At 40.8% G+C, this 20620-nt stretch overlaps 1 protein-coding gene across 3 annotated transcripts in view; it reads right to left on the bottom strand.

Annotated features, from left to right (window-relative positions):
* Positions 1-20620, bottom strand: part of pde3a (phosphodiesterase 3A, cGMP-inhibited) — a 46808-nt gene that overhangs the window by 16055 nt on the left and 10133 nt on the right. For 2 of the 3 annotated variants that reach the window (XM_086080451.1, XM_086080452.1), the window contains exons 2-5: positions 4313-4558; positions 1869-2014; positions 1676-1791; positions 1351-1594 (exon numbers count right to left, since the gene is read on the bottom strand). In XM_086080451.1, the coding sequence (XP_085936577.1) occupies positions 1351-1594; positions 1676-1791; positions 1869-2014; positions 4313-4558 (752 nt within the window). Of the gene's footprint in view, positions 1-1350; positions 1595-1675; positions 1792-1868; positions 2015-4312; positions 4559-11691; positions 11924-20620 lie in introns of those variants that run through there. The other variant, XM_086080453.1, reaches the window with a different exon arrangement.

Below are 20620 nucleotides of genomic sequence, written 5' to 3' on the forward strand. Positions count from 1 at the left end.
ATATTAAAGTCATATGAAGTAATCACACGTTTTTATTTCAACACGTTAGCATGTCTTTTACTTGTCAACTGTATATTAGCGAGAGAGAGAGAGAGAGAGAGAGAGAGAGAGAGAGAGAGAGAGAGAGAGAGAGAGAGAGAGAGAGAGAGAGAGAGAGAGAGAGAGAGAGAGAGAGAGGTTTACTTAATTTTCTAACTTTCTCCTTAAAAATTACTGTTACAAATGCACTCCCCAAAAAGTATTAGCAAAACCAATTGTCATTTTTATATTACATGTACAAAGTAACCAATAAAGTAATTTGTAATCTTAGTTACTTTTAAATCAAGTAATCAGCAAAGTTCAAGTTCTTTTTCAGGGTAACTGTGGATAACACTGTATACATCTTTTCAGTCTCATCTTTAATTCTGGAGATTGAGATTAAAATTTCCACTTCTTTCCCCTGATGAACTCCTTTTTTTTTTTTGGGGTAGTGTGTTCTGGGTTTATTATCTTGCTGCCTTATGAAGGAGCTCCCAGACAGTTGGGTTATAAACAAAATGTTTCTGTAGACTCATGAGTACAATTTGCCATCAAGTTGATCATCAATGGCTGTTGTGATGGTACATTGTGTGATTTCTTTATTATAATCTCTTGATACTAACTCTATCGAGCAAAAAAATCAAGTGGTCGGAAAAGAATATGTGCAATATAAATTCACATGTACATAAATGGAACGTATGGCATCGCACAGGGTTCAATTCTGGGGCCGCCGCTGTTTTCATTGTATCTGCTGCCCCTGGGTTCCATCTGCGCATAGGAAACTGTTGTGGTTCAGCACCTCCAACAAGATGAAGAACCACTGACCTAATCTGTGGATATTATTCAGCACAACAAAAGAGACATTTTCTAATATTTTTGCTCACATGAAAATGAGTGAGTTCAAACAAAAGGTGTTGCATTCTAAATTGTGTATCCGATGCAACAGATATAAAAACTGAAATTTGTATCTCTTGTCGCATCTACATGCTTTTTAATTACACTAGGATTTTTGCTATTTGTAGGCTGCCCGGGTCCCTATCACCTGCAAATGGCAGGGGCACATTGTATAGAATATATATTGTGGTGATATTTACTTTTATTTTGTCTTCATGAGCATACTCAATATTGGAGTAATCCAAACGTAATCTAGTTACATTACTTTAATATTATGGTACTTGGATTACGTTACTAACTAAAAAAAAATGTTTTTGCAGGTAACTTGTAACTGTAATGGATTACATTTGAAAAGTAACCCTCCTGCTGTTCCACTACTTTTGGAAGACAATGCAGGTAACACATTGTGATAATACTGTTGTGTGAATCTGAATTGACCTGCTACAGAGTGATGGGGGTCTCCAGTGAGGGGTGGTGGAGCTTGGAGCGCTCTGGCTGTGTGTTAAGGCTCGGTGGTGACTCTTGGAGACCACACAGCCAGGGGCCTGATCTGCCAGCGGCCCGGCAATCTCAGGAAGCTGAACTAAACATGTCTTGATGGTTGGGCTGGAGACAGGAGAACCCTGGACAGGGGGTGACGGACATGGAGAGCCCAGAGGTGATATGTTGGAGGGGGTGAAACCTGAAGGAGAGGTTGACACACTTAAGACATTTGGGATGACAATGTCGGTCCCGGTCCATATATCTTGATGTTTTCACCCACCTGGTCTTCCAAGCGGTTTGCTGTAGAAGTGGTTCAATGTGATGGACGCAGCACAGGAGGCGGACATGGAGCGGCTTTTTGAGATGGTTGTCATAACGGAGTTTCTCCATGATTCGCTGCATTAATGAGGGGAAAAAAGAAAGAAGATACATCAATAAGCCCATCCCAAAATGACACGTAATGTTAGCAATACCTTTCTGTGGTGTATTTGATGCTCGCTGAGCGGTTCCTTCGTACAGGCCCAGGCTCTATGGCAGGCAGCCCAGTGGCCGACGTGGTGGTGGTCCACGTTGATGAGATTCTTCGCAACAACCCGGGGGGAAGGCTTCGCCTTAGACGCTGCCAATGCAGAAAACACAAGTACAGCAAAACATCAAAGGTTGAACACTCAAATGCTGGTACGTCCGAGAGTTCAACTAAAATGTTCTGCAAAATACGACTCTAAAACTACTCATAGGATTACCTAAAAATGTATTACATTTACAAATGTAAACGAAGGTTGTGTTTTATGTGTTAAATGAATATGGAACACTGGTCTGTAACACATTTCATAGAGTTATTATTGTAAAAGCCCAGAACAGCCATCCAATCATCCATTTTCTATCCTGCCTTCGCTACCATTTCCCAGCATAAAGGTCACGGGTGAGCAGTAGCCTATGTTTGCTGACTGAGTCGGTGTTCATCGTAGAGTGGTTGCCAGCCAATCGCAGAAGCCCAAAAAAGCATTATCCTATTGCAAAAAGCCAAGGTAGCTAAATCAAGCTAAGCAAGCTTTCTCCTCAGAACACTGTTTCATTCAACAAAACAGCAGTAGCGACCTTAATTATCAATTTTCACGTTGCTAAATGAGAACCCACATATATTCTCAGTAAGCCAAAACCAAGCAGCCTTTCATTGAGCTTCATGTTTGTGTGCGCTCATGCAGTGTTAAAGCTACTTTCCTGGTAGGCCGTTCTTTCCTTGCATCATACGCTTTATTTAGTTTCCTTGCCACCTAAAGTGCCTGCATACATTTGGAAGCGCTGGCCTTGTAAAACATTAAAAAGCCCTTCAGAGGCATGTGCATCATTGTTTAGTTGCATTACAGCTCAATGCCACGTCAGCGAAGAGGGGCTGTCATATGCTTTGTGATGTATATAGCAACAAACAACAAGGGTTTGTTTTCATTCAGGGGGAAGAGTGGGTGTGTGGAGTTTTCGTGTTCTCAGTATGTTTGTGTTCTCTGTGGATACTTGGCTTCCTCCTACAATCCCAAAACATGCACAGTATGTACAGTACAGGCCAAACGTTTGGACACACCTTCTCATGTCATGCATTTTCATTATTTTCATGACTATTTACATAGATTCTCACTGACGGCATCAAAACTATGAATGGGCACGTGGAGTTATGTACTTAAAAAAAAAGATGAAATAATTGAAAACATAGTCACTCTTTGCCCTGGTGATTTTTTTGCACACTCTTGGCATTTCCTCGTTGAGCTTCAAAAGTAGTCACCTGAAATGGTTTTCCAACAGTATTGAAAGAGTTTCCAGAAGTGAGAATGCCAAGAGTGTGCAAAGCAATAATCAGATGGCTGGTGGCTATTTTGAAGAAACTAGAATCTAAAACAGTTTCAGTTATTTCACCTTTTTTTGTAGTACATTACTCCACATGTGTTCTTTCTTAGTTTTGATGCCTTCAGTGAGAATTTAAAATGTAAATATTAATGCGAATAACACAAACACATTGAATGAGGTGTGTGTGTGTGTGTGTGTGTGTGTGTGTGTGTGTGTGTGTGTGTGTGTGTGTGTGTGTGTGTGTGTGTGTGTGTGTGTGTGTGTGTGTGTGTGTCCAAACTTTACTACTTTGTACTGTACGTAAATTATTATTTTAAGTAGGTGTTATTATCGGTTACGTCCATGCTGTTGTTGACATTTGTGTAGGTGCCTATGTGCATTTTGGGTGTGTGTTCGTGAAAATTATAACTGATTTGTCTGACTGTTTCTTGAAAAAAATTGCACACAGACTCCACAACTTTCATACTGTAACGATCGTAGGAAACTCAACTAAGATATGTGGTAAAGAAAATAAATTCATGGTTTGCTCGCACAAGGTTGCATTGTGTTACTACTGGCATAGCCTGGGACAGATTTTTGGTGTAAAAGTGTCACCATTGACTTCTGTGCCATGTCTAGTTTATTATGTTTGGGAATTTTGCAGACTGTGTTGCCCCTTTCTGGGCGTCCCGGCGTTTTCTTTAACACGCCCCTAACGCACCTGACAATTGTGTAACAGAAAGTAAACTACTAGACATTAGACCAGATAAAAGCAGGTCTAAGTTGTGGCGTAGGCGATCTAACGAGATTTTGGTGGATTTGACCGAAGCGCAGGCAGACAGATTCAAACGCCCCTTTTTAGCTGCACCTGTCCAAAATACCAAAAGAAAGAAAACTCCACCCTTGTACACAGCTAGACTGCAATTTCGCTAGAATTGTGCTGGGCACAAAAATAGGGCTGATTCAGAGTAATAATAGTCTCTATACAAATTCTGATGAAATATAGTAACTGCTAAATTAGTGTTTTGTTTGCACTTTCATAGTTTGGGCAGCAGGGGGGACACAAACATGGAGAGGAAAGAGGGGAAAAAACACTCACCTTTGGAATGGCCAGTCTTTCTACTTTGTCAGGCCCGTCCTCTGAGTCGGAGCAGGCGTGTGTGACTGGTGGCACGTGGGGCCGATGGAGTGGCTGGAGGATAATCTGGGTGCTGAGGAGGCTGCTGACAGCCTTCAGAGAGCTGCAGGTGTTAGGGGGCAGCGAGGGGTCTGCCAGCAAGTCTGATATCAATCCATGGGCCTCACCCATCACTGCGATGTCCACCACCACACTCGTACCCGACGACTTGTGAAGAGAAGACAAAAGAAGGAAAGTCGGTCGGCCGTGCTTGCGTATTCGTGTGCAATACAGAAGTGTCACACCACAGTGACGCACGCTCTAGCTTTGGGAGAATGATGACGTTTGTGGAATACGCTTGTGTATTCTGTGCATATGGATTGTAGATCTAAACTACAGTAAAGCCTGAAGCAGACATCACTCATTGAAAAATCTGTCTTAAGTATACAGCGATACTTTGAATGATTTAATTTAAATGCCATTCATCTGTTCCAGCTCACCAAAATACACCACACTTTGTTGTTATCCATCCATCTATTTTCTTAACGGCTTGTCCTCACAAGGGTCGCGGGGGGGGGGGGGTGCTGGAGCCTATCCCAGCTGGCTTCGGGCAGGAGGCGGGGTACACCCTGAACTGGTTGCCAGCCAATCGTAGGGCACTTTATTATGTTTTTTTTATAATTCTCACCAGGAACTATTTGTAACAAATCTAATTGCTAGTCAATGTGGTAAACGGTGGTTGTGTTACTACTTAAGCTAATGCTAAATGCTATCTTGGTTGATAGTTCAACAGTGCTAAACAACACAACACACTCACCATTTTTTAACCTTTTTTGCTCGGCCCCGGCATTTTTTCATTGGAAATATGCCGCCAGAAAAGCTCAGCTTGCGTTGGGTCTGACCGGAGCATTATAGTAGGACTACATTTCCCATGATTCTTAGACACACGGGCAGGAAGTAATTCTCGTTCTGGTATGACCAAAACACGCCTACTAGCGATTGCATGCAGATGAGAATGAGCACGCTAACATGAATGTGAAAGTAAATAAGAAGGAATTAAGTTTAATTTTGCTGGGTGGGACATGAATAAAAGCTCAAAACCAGCACTGTCCCATGCCGGAACATGTGGTCACCCTAATTAAATTGATTCACACTTGTCATGTAAATATTTTTAAATGCTAACAAACAACGGAAGAACTTTGACAATCAAAACAAAACAGCACTGAAAGCTGAAGAACGGTCTCCATTGCTATGCTACTTTCTCTCATCTAAATTTAGCAGTCACTCATTGGTTGATAAGACCAAATGCTTGTCTATGTCAAAGGTCAACCTTGTATGGTTTTGTAATGGAGTTCTTCTTTAATGTCAACAAATGCTAATCAGCTCTTCTTAATCAATATTCCCAACACATGTAGGAACATACACATACATACATACATCTCTATCCATATTCAATACCGCTTATTCTCATTGACTTTACCTTAAGATTGCCGCAATTTACAAGTTTTTTGAGTCGAGAGCTTTTGAGTTCTAGGCGAGCTTCAGATACGTTTCTGCTCAAGTGAAGGGGGGGGGTGGGGGGGCGAAGCACAGCCACAGTTGCAGCTGCAGTTTCAACTATTTATTGAACAGCATAAACAGTCAAACACAGAGATTTAAAAAAAAATGAACACACTTGCAAGGATCATGGAGCAGAGGCTAACACTGAACTAGCAGCACCACCAGTCTGACGGACTGCAGTCCCCAACGTCACTCAATAGGCCACCCCCATTAAGGGCACACATCGACACATGAATGTACTATACTGTGTGTGACTTGGCTAAATTACGCTGTATTCTTTTAACATGTTTTTATATTAATATTTTATCATTTTTAGCATATTTAATGGGAGGACTGGGTCATATGTGCATCTAATCAGGCTTTCTGTTTCCATTGTGTTTATCATGTTAATTGTAATTTTCAGTAATATTGAATGGTTACCAAAGGATGCTAAATGAAGATCTTCCAAGCAGACCAGATGTTTTCTGTTCTCTCTTTCCTTTTCTCCACCAATGAGGCAACACATGAAGCGAAAGAGCCCACGTGACGCATTTATCAGCCTTGGCTCACCCATCTGCCTCACCCCGAGGCAACTTTGCTTGGCGACTGCCAGCAACCTCTTCCTTTGATACTCTGCTTGTATCTGTGACCAAGTTTAAATGTACAGCCCTGCAGTGTACAGTACAGGGTGCAAGAAGGAAGGACTGACAGCTCCCGACTAGTCCTTCTAACATCTGGTGAATTTCTGGCATATCAGAAATCTAGATGACTGGATTTTCCAATCTCCTAGGCATTGTCCCCTCGCTGGCCCTGTGCAAGTAGGTGAACATTTTGAACTCATATTACAGAGGGAGTTGTGCACATACAAGGTTTTTCCTGGCTCAAAATGAGTCAGTGGTGGTATCATCCTGACTATGATGGGTGATTACCTTTTTTTTTCTTTTTTCTTTTATAGAAAGCACAGTATTGTTCATTCGATAATCTTATCGATTCAACATGTCATCATACTAAACCGAAGACTTCAGAATCCCGCTAGAGTTGTGAAGTTGTCAGGAGACCCGAGGAAGGATCAAAGAAAAGAAAGAAAAGTGAAATCCAGCACCTACCAAACAACTACCCACAGGGTTACAAACCAGAATTTTTCACTAGACCTCAAGAGACCAAAGGAAAAACTGAAGAAAGGAAGGAAGGATAGATGAAGCAGAGTGAGATCCACAGACATCAGCCTCCACCGATTCAGCGACCAAAGGAAGAAACAAATTGTGTTTGAATTTAGGTAGATGCTGGTGTGGTGGATCTGGCATGCATGAAAACCTCCACCAAAGAAGGGAGCAGTCGACCCTGGCCAGGACAGGGCAAGCACAACCCCCCAGGGACCCCCAGGCCGCGGCAGCGCCAGGGCACAACCCCCGGGCCGGAGAGCAAACCCAGGAGCCCGGAGCGCCCCCCACCTCAACGCGGCCCGCGCCCCAAGCCCAACGCAGCAGAACACCCACCAGGCACCCAACTGGCCCACAAACCCCCCGCCCCCCAACCGCACCCGCCACCCATCACAACCCAGCACCCCCCCCCCCCCTCTCAGCACCAACCACCCGTACCAAAACTAGTGGAGTGAGTTAAGAGGAGCGACCAGGTGAGCATCTCTGAACCCGGCGGGGGCAGGAGGCGCACCCGCCCACCGAACTCCAAAAATGCACCTTTAAGTGTATTGACCATTCCGAGCTTACATCAAAATTGCGTCACAAGTCAAAATGGTGTTCTAATGCTGTATTCGAGGACAAGATGAAGGCGGAAAGTTGGATTTTTCAAACCAGGAAGTGTGCAAAGGAACGCCCATTTGAACTGAAGAAAAAAAAGGACTCCGACATCTCCAACCCGCTGACGCCACTCGACAATAGAGACACAGACTGTGAATGGCAAAATAATAATTTATACAATTGTAAACATATTTATCTTTGTATTTATTATGGCACTGATTTAGTTATTCCAAGTAAGCAACCTCAGGTACCCCAATGTGATTTGGACTGTGCGGTAACCAGAACAACAAACAAATGTATCGCAATTAGCCATTTTGTTGTTTATATTTGTCTGGAATGCGTTGAGGTCAGAAGCGGGACATTCCAAGTGCGATCAATCCGACTTCTCACTTTCCTCAAATGCAGCGTTAACTCGAACTTAACTTGAAAAAGCATTGAACTTTGAATCGTCATTTAATTTGTGAGGATTATTTTTATTTCAAAATATGATGAAATGTCATATAACAATCTGCCTGGTTTGTATGCTAGCCACAGGTTTTCACCGAAATATCAGAATGGATGTTCGAAACTGCCAATTAAAAACTTTTTACAACTTTGCACTAACATATTTACCTGGGTCTGACCTTAACCCTGAAGAATTGTGAGGCATGAAAGATAACACCAGCAACAATGACCACTCTGTTGTCAAACAAAAGTGACAGATGATTCTCGTAATATGCTTCCTAACACAAATTGCGTTAACTCTTCAAACATGTTTGCTGAGGAGTAAACGCCCCCATCAAGCATGTTGGGAGATTGTTTCCTGGAAGAGCGCGTGACGGCACAAGTGCGTGTGGGAGTGTGCACGTGTCACCTCAACCTGAACAAAACCCATTAGACCACTCCAGAGCTTTATGACATCCTGCTATTGTGACATTTACCCATTACCTGGCAGTAATGGACTCTCTCTGTGGTGACAGGGTAAGGTTGCGCGCGCGCGTGTGTGTGTGCGTGTGTGTTTTTGAAGACTCTTTTTTTTGTAACGAGACAATATTTTGACTGATTGAAGTTCTTTACAGGAAATAAAATAACACATAAAAACAATAATCAATTAACTGAATTAAAAGCAATACAAAATACTTATACAGCATATTTCAGGTTTTGTCACATGATTTATAGTACAACTTATTGCATGTAAAACATTTGCAGGTGATTTCAGTGTGGCATAAATAAATGTGCCGGTAACATCATAGTGATACAGCAAGGCAAAGGAAAGGTAATTGATTCGTTCCAGCATAAAAGCCGGCAGGGAAAGTGTCAGTCAATGCGTTAGACACGCTGCACAGCAACAACGTGGCTGAAAGTTACTGACAATCGTAAGCAAATTACAGTCTGTGACTCACACCTGCACACCTGGCAATTGACCCTCGAACATATACCAACTTGTTACAACGGTGTTCTTATGGGGAAACAGCTATTTGAGGTGCCACATATATTGTATTGTATTACTGTTTTATTGAACCACAAACACATAGCAAGGAAGAAGCGGATTGGCCTGGCCAAGCCACTGTAGCTAATACAAAAAAGAGGAAACGGGGCAGGAATAAAGGAGATAATGTGGATGTTTGAGAAACTGTTGACCATCACACTCACTGACAAGACCCTTTGAAACAATACATGAATGGTGAAAACTTAAAATTTAAGAACACCCACATACAAAATAATACAATAAAAATAAAAAATAAAAATAAAAATAAAAATAAAATAAAAAAGAGAGCAATGATGATGACATATCAAATCGGTAAAATTACCGAATGAACAATACTGAGCTCTTGAAAAAGATAATTCTTTTAAATCCTTTTTTTTTTTTAAGTGCATACAACCAATCCCAAAATACAGACAACAATGGCCTACATAGGCGCCAACAACGCATATTAATAGAAAAAATTTCTATACATGGGATGAAGTCGCGGGACATAATAAAGGGGAAGTCAATCCCCAAAACTATGTTTGACAATAATATGTTCTATGCAGTCCTACTAGTCTAAATATGGTATTCTGGTTATTATTGCGTTTGTGGAATATGAGTTAATCAGCAAAATCCAGCCTTTTTTATCCATCTCAGGGGGCGGCCATTTTGCCACTTGCTGTCGACTGAAGATGACATCACAGTTGCTCAGATCTCAGGTAACAACCAATCACAGTGCAGCTTCAGAAAACAGGTGAGCTGTGATTGGTCGTTGCCTGAGCCTTTCACAACACTGATGTCATCTTCAGTTGACGGTAAGTGGCAAAATGGCCGCCCCCTAAAATGGATAAAAAAAGGCTGGATTTTGCTTCATAACTCATATTCCACAAATGTAATGTTAATCAGAATATAATGTTTAGACTAGTGAGGTCACAAACATTATTGTCAAGAAATGTTTAAGGTTGATTACCATTAACTAAATCCCTTCCCAGAGGAAATTGTTGGAAATTGAACTGTCTACAAACACATAGAGCAGTAAGAAACCCAAACTATTTACCGTAGTCCAGTCTCAATACTGCATTATGATATTTAGATTAGTTTCTCATAAGATATTTCATGCCATTTTGTGTACAGGTGGCAGCACATACAACCTTGTGTCATGCATTCCATCCATAACTATTTTTATCTATCCATTTATTATTTAGTTCGTCCACATTATGACCAGTCAATTAAACAACCATTTAAACTCACAAGCTCACCTATGGATAATTCAGTCTCCAATTCACCTGCATGCTTTTGGAATGCGGGAGGAAGCACATGGGAGAACATTCAAGCCAAGCAAATGAAAGCCGGCATTTAAACCCAAATATCCCCACATATACTTCATCACATCAAACGAAATATGCCTGCTCACTCTGCGTCCAGAAGCATGACAATGTTGAATCCCTCTTGGTTCTGACTCCTCCCCCTTCTGCTCCCCATATCTGCTATTTCAGTTTTCCCGCTTTAAACCCCATCCCCCAGTCTTCTCCTGAGACAGGAAGAAGATATGTAGGCAGATCAGGCATAAGGGCAGATGGTGAGAGAAGAGAGATAAAGCAAAGAGAAAGAGAGAATGATAGAAAGGGAGAGGAGCTGAGTCCAAAGGCAGCCTGTGGTCACTCAAGTGAAAACGGGAGCAGCTCATTTGAGCAGGGCAGCTGAGCTTTACCACAATGTGAGCTACATGAACTATACATTCTGTTTTAGTAGGTTTCATTAGTGCATTAGAAAGAGCTTCACGACTTAAGGTGCACCTGTATGATGTCATCAAAGGCAGTATAAATGTTGCATTAATCATTCTGTTGGTAATAACAATGCTCAATTGAATTTTTGATTGGAATCATTTCTAATAATTTTATACATCTTCTGTTATAAAAAGATGCAGGTGTAGCCAATGAAATAATTGTTAACTGCATAATGCCATCATCCTCCTGTTTTTAAAAATGAATGCCTCAGGAGCGAAAGTCAACAACACACGCCGCCAAAGGCCACGTTCCTGTTCTGGATGCTTGAGAAAGACTGCAGAGTTACACACTATTGCAAGACTGTAAAGATCGAGCGAGTGTAAATATTGATTTGTTGATGCTGACGAAACATGTGTCTGTTTTCGAATGAAATCAAACTTGGTGTGTGTTGAGTTTCCTGGGTCATTTTGACATTCTTTTGATGTTTTAAGAATACAGCAAACGGCTAAGACAATCCTTTTCTGATCACCTGAGGGGAAATTGAAGCTAGGATTCAAGATTGTTACTACAACTCAGTCATGCAGTGCAATTGTGTTCCCTGAGGACAGGATAGCATAAAAACTAACACAGCCAATTTTATTAAAGGAACATGGTGGTCGTGAAATAATAATAGTGCCACTAAATCTCTCAACAGTCGTTTCACTCTCTTGCCTACGAACGGCAAAAGCTGCACACGTAATTGACCTAAAAACGAGGCTGTATCGATCTTAATTTAGACATCGCTTCAAGTTGTCCCATCTCTCCATTACTGATTCAATGGCTTTCTCATTTTCAACACATGCATGCACAAACTATCCAGAAAGTCTTCACGTCAACAAACGAACACTCTACCTGCTTGGCAGGATGTGAATTGTCCAGGTGGCATCCCATGATACCCGATGAGTGCCTCCTCTGCATCGTTTGTGTTGGCTCGGAGCGCAAACCAAGCGGTCTTGTGATACAAAATGCTGAAGCAGCCTCGGCCGTGATCTCTGTCCTTAACTGCAGTTCAGATAGCACACGAACCTCAATATGGAGCAAGTGACATTTCAGTAGTGCAGCCCGCCAACATTTCCTTGCCCTCTCTGCTCATCTGCTTCTCTGCTCTCCTTTGCTGCTTCATGAGCCTCCCTCTGCCCTGTCACCCGCCCACCCTCCACTCCGCATCTGCCAATTGCAAGTGTTCACTGCATGTTCGGCGGTGGCACGACCTGCAATACACAAAAATTCCCAGGTATTGGAAGTACCTGGTTGCCAAGATACATTGGGACAAAGATCAAAGTGACTCGTCAGTGGACCATAAACTAGTTGTTTGGTGCTCAGTTGGTCACAATAATACTACGCCCACACATGCAGCGCTTGTTGAGGGTTTCCTGTGATAGTAGATGGTGCACGGCAACCAAGCTGCGTGTACTGATCGATCACTGAAGGTGTGTTCAAATAGAGGGATTGTTGTTTGTTGGGGCTGCTTTCATGGGTTTCCAAATCAAATCAACCAGCTAAAAGTCCTTAAAGTGGAAATCAACTTTCAACATTTTTTTCACAATAATATGTTATATGTGATCTCACTAATCTAAACATGACATTCTTATTAATATTACATTTGTGGAATATGAGTTATGAAGCAAAATCCAGCCATTTTTATAAAATCTCAGGGGACGGCCATTTTGCCACTTTCTGTCGACTGAAGATGACATCAATGTTGCTCAGGTCTCACTAATCACAGCTCAGCTTCAGAAAACGGGTGAGCTGTGATTGGTCGTTGCCTGAGCCTTTCACAACATTGATGTCATCTTCAGTCGACAGCAAGTAGCAAAATGGCCGCCCCCTGAGATGGATAAAAACGGCTGAATTTTGCTTCATAACTCATATTCCATACATGTAATATCAATCAGAATGTTATGTTTAGACTAGTGAGGTCACATAGAACATATTATTGTCAAGAAATGTTTAAGGTTGACTTCTTCTTTAAAGTAAAAAATATTATTTACAATAATATGTTTTATGTGCCTCCACTAGTCTAAACACGGCATTCTGATTAATATTGTGTTTGTGGAACATGAACTAAGCAGCAAAAACTACCTGTTTTTGTCCTCATCTCAGTTGGCGGCCTTTTGCCACATCCTGTCAACTAAAAATGACATCACAGTTGCTCAAGGCTCAGGTAACTACCAATCATGGCTCAGATTGCAAACGTCACATGACCACACTCAGAAAACAGGTTCGCTATGATTGATCATTACATGAGCCCTGAGCAACTGTGATGTCATTTTCAGTCGACAGTAAGTGGAAAAATGGCCGCCCCCTGAGATGGATAAAAAATTTATTGATTTTGATGCTGAATTGAAACTCTGCAAACAAACCCAATAATAAACTGAAAACCGTGTTCAGGCTAGTGGGGATGCGTCAAACATATTATTATAATGATTTTTTTTTTTTTTAACCACAACAACCCCAAAAATGTTACAAAAAGCTAGAGTACAAGTGAAAGGGTGTTACCAAACGGACAAAGTAGTGATGGCATAGCATGCATTTGGAGGAGTAATATTGTTCACAGGGTTTTTCATCCCTGCCAAATGGATATGTATCAAATGTAAACGCATAGGGCATGGAACCATATTTGGTCACCAAAAGTTAAATCCCCAAGCAGAAACTTTTCACTATACATTCAGTGACAGGAGGACACACACACACACGCACACACACACACATGCACACACACTTTCCTGCTGTGGCTACTTAAGTAGTTTACCGCCACCACAGTGTGAATGTGTGAGCGCACGAATAATGCAAACACTGTGAAGCGTCTTTGAGTGCCCCAAAAAACGCTATATAAATCTAATGCATTATTATTATTACGATTGTTATTATTATTATTACTATTATTATGCTACAGTATACATCCGATGCAAACTACAGTGGAAGAGCTGTGCAACTACTGCCAGTGCATTGCAAAATGAGGGGAAAAAAAGAAGTAGCACACTCTTCATTTGCTGTCTCTTCTTTACTTGCCCTCGTGCCTCCATCTAAAAATAAAAAAGGAGCAGGAGCTACTGATGAAGAAAACGACTCATCACTTTCTGTCACTACCGAGAGTTGATGTGCATACAACACACCATCCACCAAAACCCCACTCATCCTCTAACTGAAATCATTTTACAATTTGCTTGCCATAGCAGTCAAATGATGAGATAGGACGTGGCTTTCAGAGTAAAAAAAAACTCTGACAGAGTTAGTGACCTTTCTTCCCTGCACTGCAGGTTAGGACTAAATACGAAAGAAAGCTGCAGTAGGTACAGAGTATATACCAGCAAATGTTCTGATACAGCCAGCATCACATTTGCAGGCCACATGGTACTTAGCATTGACAATTAGCATTTAGTGCAGGGGGTATCCAAACTTTTTCCTCTGAGGGCCACATATAAAAAAAATCAAAGGATGCAAGGGCCACTTTCAAATTTTTCCACTTTAATTTATCTTGCAGACCAAAATCAGTCAATCAAGCAATTGCATATTGTTTATTTCAGTTTTTTTCTCTTTAACAACTGCTACGTGAACAACTTTCTACAAAGTTGATAAGTTAACAATTTTGACCTTGAGATATAGCAGATTTTTGCTTGTAAAAATCGATTACTTTTATTCACCACAGTCTTATGAAGAGAAATGTTGTTACTTGTTTAACTGTAAACAGCTCATTTGCATATATAGAAAAGCTCTACAGTAGATAAAACACATTTATTAATAGCAATTTTAGGATATGTCGTGGGCCGCTAAAATAGGGATGGTGGGCCACAATGCCCCCCGGGCTGTAGCTTGGACACCCTGATTCCGCGCTAGCGTTAAGATGACAAGTTAATTGCTAATATAATCATTATTAACTACAGTAGCATGAAACAAAAATTTGAACAAGCATAAGAATTTAACATGCTAGCATTAGCATGATGGCTAAGCTGAGCTAATACCACTGATCTGAATATTTGACTGGATAGTCGATAGGCCAAGATTTGAAGTCGCGAGGCCGCCATATTGCTCCTCCCAAGAAACGTTTCTCGGCATACGATCCTATGCATTTACTGTATCGTAATTGGAGAACATTTGAGACAGTACTTAGTAGAAACAGCATGATTTATGATGTTTTAAATTTATTGAACATAAACAAGAGGTAAAATTGTCGCAGGAGCCCTGTGAGAATGTGTACCCCGCTCTGACTCTCTCTCTGTCTCGCTCTCTGTCTCGCTCTCTTTCTCTCTCTCCCACCCTCTCCCTCTCTCTTTCCTGTCTCTCTCTATCTATCTCTATCTCTCTCCTTCCTCTCTCTCTCTCTCTCTCTCTCTCTCTCTCTCTCTCTCTCTCTCTCTCTCTCTCTCTCTCTCTCTCTCTCTCTCTCTCTCTCTCTCTCTCAGAACCAACACATACGATTCTGACACTGATGCTGATGAACCCAGCAAGCTTGTCCTCCACTGGCCGCAAACTGCCAGCTGAGGCAGAACATGAAATGCAACACAAAAAATCTGACAGCTGTGAACATTGTGAGAAATTAATACAATCAATCTTGTGTTTTCTATGCATTAAATTATATCCACACAAATGCAGCCTATCACTGCCTTTCTATGTGACTTCATGTGAACGTGTGTGTGAATGAGAGTGGATGTGACGATGACGACTCCACCTTCCTCCTCCCACATCATCATCATTGCACAAAACCACATTAGCGCTGCTCAATGATGCTAATTGTTCCCAATACACATCTCAGGAGGCCCCGTGAAACCAGACCGCACTGGCTGGTGCTTACTGATCTAATTACATGCTCACCTAATGTGCATGAGTGTGTGTGCGTGAGAAGAGAAAAACTGTGACGTCAAAACAGGTGTCTTCTGAGCATTATAGTGAAACTAAAAAGTCTAACAAAAACACACTTTAAAAAAAAAAATCACAAATCACTGTTAGTATGTCCTCATTATGACTTTAAATGAGTAAAATTTGGAGCAGTACTCAAAATGATATACCAATTCATATTATTAGTAAGGAATAACATCCTTTTTATCTCATTTTTCATCTCCATCCTTTTGTGCCCCTTGTGAATGGATTGTGCTGATGGCAGCCATGGACACCACCTCAGGCAAGTTTGTGTGAGTGTGTGTGTGTGTGTGTGTGTGTGTGTGTGTGTGTGTGTGTGTGTGTGTGTGTGTGTGTGTGTGTGTGTGTGTGTGTGTGTGTGTGTGTGTGTGTGTGTGTGTGTGTGTCACAGAGGGGTTGCATGACTAAGCCTTTGCATGTAATGTCAAGTAAATGCATGCATGCATCTGTCAGCAAATTCACATTTGCTCACGTCCTTTTTGTATTCTCCCTATCATGTGTGTGATGCACAACTACAGACTTGGGTGTGTGTGCATAATGCGTATTATTGACCTATACAGTATTTCGAGTGAGGAAATGATCGTGTTCATAACATTTATATTTGCTAGGGTTGAGGTGAGGGCTCTGTGTGGTCCCAAATACTGTACACTAACTCTAAAATGTGAGTTCAAACAAACAAATGCAAACCTCACCTTGTATAGCTAATAGCAGGGTACCAAACAAATAGAAAAAAGTTAGGCTAATAACAGTGCACATTCCATCCCCTGCGACGTCTACGTGTCATCTTTACTTCACTAACTAAAATGCATCACATGCTAACAAGTCCCGCATGCACGAAGCTCATTTAAAATTCACACACATCATTTTCTCGGAGCATCTCCCATCCTCCCTCCACCCTTCAAGGCTGCACGGGGCTAAGTGGAGTGCTTTTACCGCGTTGTTGTAGCCATGTAAGGCTACTGACGCCAGCTTGTCATCCAACTCCTATTACTGCAAGAGCAGAGTGCGTCACAGCGCCCATAACCCACTTCTCTCGCTCAGCTTTCTGCTTTCATTGATTGACACTGACGGTGTCGGGCATTTTAGGTCCACACCCATGAAACTATTTTCCTCCATTAGGAACTCAAAACAGCACAAATAATGTACAAAGCATACAATAACCAACTTTGTCACAGTATCCAGAAGCTGTTTGAGATCAAAGAGGGTTATTGTTATAAATGAAGGGGCACAAATCATAAAAAATAAAAATAAAATCCAAGATAAGAACAAACAAAGCAAATGTGTGTTTTTAGGTATCAATTTATGGCATAATTTTGCAATAGAATTGAAAAAGTGTGAATCACTCACAGTGTTTAAAAAGAGGTTTATAACTACAGTATAGTACAGAAAAATACACAAATCTGATACAAACATGAGCATAAACCTTTTATTTTTGACTTGTTTTGTTATTGAAAATGAATCACCTACAAGTTGTATCGATATGAGTAATATGGTGGTGACAAAACAAAGGATCAAAGGTGGGAGATGGAGTTGTGCTAGCAGGCCCATTGAAGTTATTGTGTTAAAAAGAGCAAAGAAAATAATATATTTTTTTTAAAGGATGAATAGTGAAAGAAAATGATGATTTTTTTTTTAAAGGATGAATAGTGTGGAGTGGAGCTGCGAGCGAAAGACGGGCGACGAGGAGTTGTCACTAAGTCGCTAAGCGCTAAATGCTATCTTGGTTTACAGTTCAAAAGCGCTAGACAAGTCCATGCACTCACCATTATCCAACCTTTTTTGCTCTGTCCCGACAGCTGCTGGTAAGATAGATGGCTGTGCCGTTTACCTTGCATCACGCACACATTGTAACACTGGAAATATACCACTTGAAAGCTCAGCTCGCGTTGTCTGACCGGCGAGTAGCGACTGCAGTGGCTAGTAGGACTACATTTCCCTTCTTAGATGCGAAAACAGGAAGTACTTCTAGTTTTGGTCAATGCGTATTTCATGCTATCGATAAGAAGCGGAAGCAAATGACAATGTAAACATGAATTTATAAGTAAATGGGAAGGAATTTAACTATTCCCTTTTGATGGGTTTATCGTATGAATCGCTATGACAACTGTGTGATTGACATATACGAAATGACAAAACTGGACGCTAAGACGGGACCTGTGTATTATCGGAACAAAACAATGAGGTTGGTCAAATCTGCCGGGATATGAAATATTCATAGTTATTATGGTGCGAAGCAGCGTGTGCAGTAGTGCTAATTGCTAGCAAAAATGTTTGTTTGTAGGCAGTGTTAATTTTGGCAAGAAATTTTAATTTGGTTTTAGTTATTGTCTTTTGACTAAAATTAATTTAAGTTTTTAGTCATAATTTGGTTATCTGATGGTATTTTAGTTTTAATCCAATTTTTGTCAACAAAAAAAGGAGCAATTTTAGTCGACTAAATTGACGTTTTAGTCGATACTTTCCTTCAGCATACATTTAAACTTTTAAACAGAAAATTATAACACACCTATTTGTAACTGTAGTTTAACATGCAAGACACATTTAATACAACGGTGTCTTTATTAATTGTTAATGGAACATGTTGAACTGACAATAATATTTAGTTTTAAATAAAGTTCGTTTTCACCTAAATAAAAAAAGGGCATAATTGCTTGAGATTGAACTTGAACATTACTAAATAAAATGCAGTGAACAGTTTCTGAGTGATTCTTTCTCCCACCCGCGTTCCATTTCTTCTGATTGGATTGTGTGAATTTTCATTATTGTGTAGTTGTTTTCATTTTTGTTTTAGTCATTGACGAAATTGTCAATTTTAGTTATCGTCTCAATGAATGGCTTCTATTTTAGTTTTCGTTTAATGTTAATTAAAAAACAAAAATATGTCTGAAAAATATGATGAACGTGTTCTACAAAATTATCAGTTTTTTAGGGGCTCCTGCTTGTTGCTTTTTGCTCTTGCTCTTTTTGTACTCTTTCCTTACTTGTTGTTGTACGGTTGAGCGAACATTTGCTACACCCTCCAGGAGGGGCGCAAACGATCAGGATCGAAGACGGACTTCAAGTGCCCACTTCACAGCAGTGATCTGTAATCGCTTTACATAATCCGCAAGTGGAGATCTTCTTGCAGCTCCTTATAAACATACAATGAGCACGTCAGTCTCCAGCATGGGCACCAGTGAGCTTCTACCACGACGACCATGTGCCTCTCTTGCGCTGAATTTAAAGGAAATGAGAGGAGCTGCTTCTCTTAGCCGGGAAGCAAGTTGGCTGTGTTCACGCCCACAACGGCACAAACATTTCCAACTGCACGCATCTGCAAAAATACACAAAGTAACAAAACTCCATGCAGATAGTTAGACCAGGCTTTGTGCTAGACTTGCCATGGTCATGAAAATAGGGCCCTTTATATGACCTTAAAAATAATATGTGTAATGTGTGGTATTCAAATGTGATAGGATAATCTTTCAGAGAGGAAAAGGAAGGTTACTACTACGCAACATATGACATCACAGACCAGCTGACAGTCTTCCTACAAAGGCAACATAACCTCTAGCACTTAGCTACTCTATATACGTCATCAATGTGTGCCTGCAGCAAATGTGAGTGAGACACGCATCTGAGCGTTATAAGCTATTATAAGCCACAGTGGAAGATAGAAATAAAAGCACACCCAGATGCATGGGATTCAATTTTACCCTTGATTATCTAATTGGGTAACCTACAGGCAAATTGGACATACACACTTTCAGGAGACTTGATAGAGCGCAAGCCACAAGGAAGTAAACACACAAACACATGCATTTGCACAAAAGCTGTCCAGTAAGACACTCAGTAGAAACACTTGGTAGCATTTGCAATAAATATTTAACTGACATGTGCTCGTAAGGGTACTTTGAGTATACAGTCATTTGCCGTGCTTGATTGTGTATATTGTACAAGAAGGAAGGACTAAATAATGACCTGATTTGCACTGAACCATAATAAAAAAAAGATTTTTTTTCGATAAGTAATTGCACTGGGCAGAACAGTGGTTAGCAGTGTTGTTGTGAGTTTGTGTGATGGACCGCAGCGCACAGAACAGATGCCAGTCAGGTTTCATAAATATTTTTTATGTCCAAAACAACTTCAGGTACAAGAGTAACAATAGAAAGAAAAAGTTGCCAAGCGATGAGCAGAACAGCGAGAAGGGTAACCAGGAGGATACCAAGAATAAAAAAAGTGAAGGCACAAAGAAGTTAAGTACAAAACTTTGGTCACACTAAGAGACAAATGGACATGGGCTGAATATTCAGAAACAGACAAGAAATCACCTGGCACACTCCTGATCCTAATGCCGACCTTATAACTGTATGAAAGCACGCCTTTCCAAAAAGTGTGCGAGAGGTGCACAATCCTTGACATGGCAGAAGGACAAACTGATTTGCTGGAGTTCACGTAGGAGATCAAAGTGTGGTGTGTTGGTGTTTTTATGGGTTAGTCATGTGACTGACAGGTGACAATTCTTTTAAATATTCAAGTCAGCCCCAACTTCCATGTAACCATCATCATCAACAGACTAAGCTGTATAAGAAAATTGGTACAGTAGATGTATTTTCCTAAATTGCAAAAACAGCTTCGTATTAATGATTTGATCTGGAAAAATAACAGACCTGAGAACAAACCATGCCAGTCCTTTTACGCATTCTTCCTTTTTGTGTCCCTTCTCGGTAACCTTGTTACAAGACACAGTAATGCCTTGGAAAACACAATGAAGAAATAAGTCAACCATTTTATCATCAATCGTTTCTTTGAGAAGATTACATAGGGGTCCGTCTGTGCTTATTAGCTGAATGAAGTCACCCAATATAATAGTGAGTCTACCTTATATATCAATAGTCAGGTTTCTATCCAATTGTTTTGAATTTTTTAAGAAAATGTACTGAAA

This window comes from Leptonotus elevatus, chromosome 7 (genome assembly GCF_054856555.1).
Source record: "Leptonotus elevatus isolate MCC_2025b chromosome 7, RoL_Lele_1.0, whole genome shotgun sequence".
Taxonomy (NCBI): domain Eukaryota; kingdom Metazoa; phylum Chordata; class Actinopteri; order Syngnathiformes; family Syngnathidae; genus Leptonotus; species Leptonotus elevatus.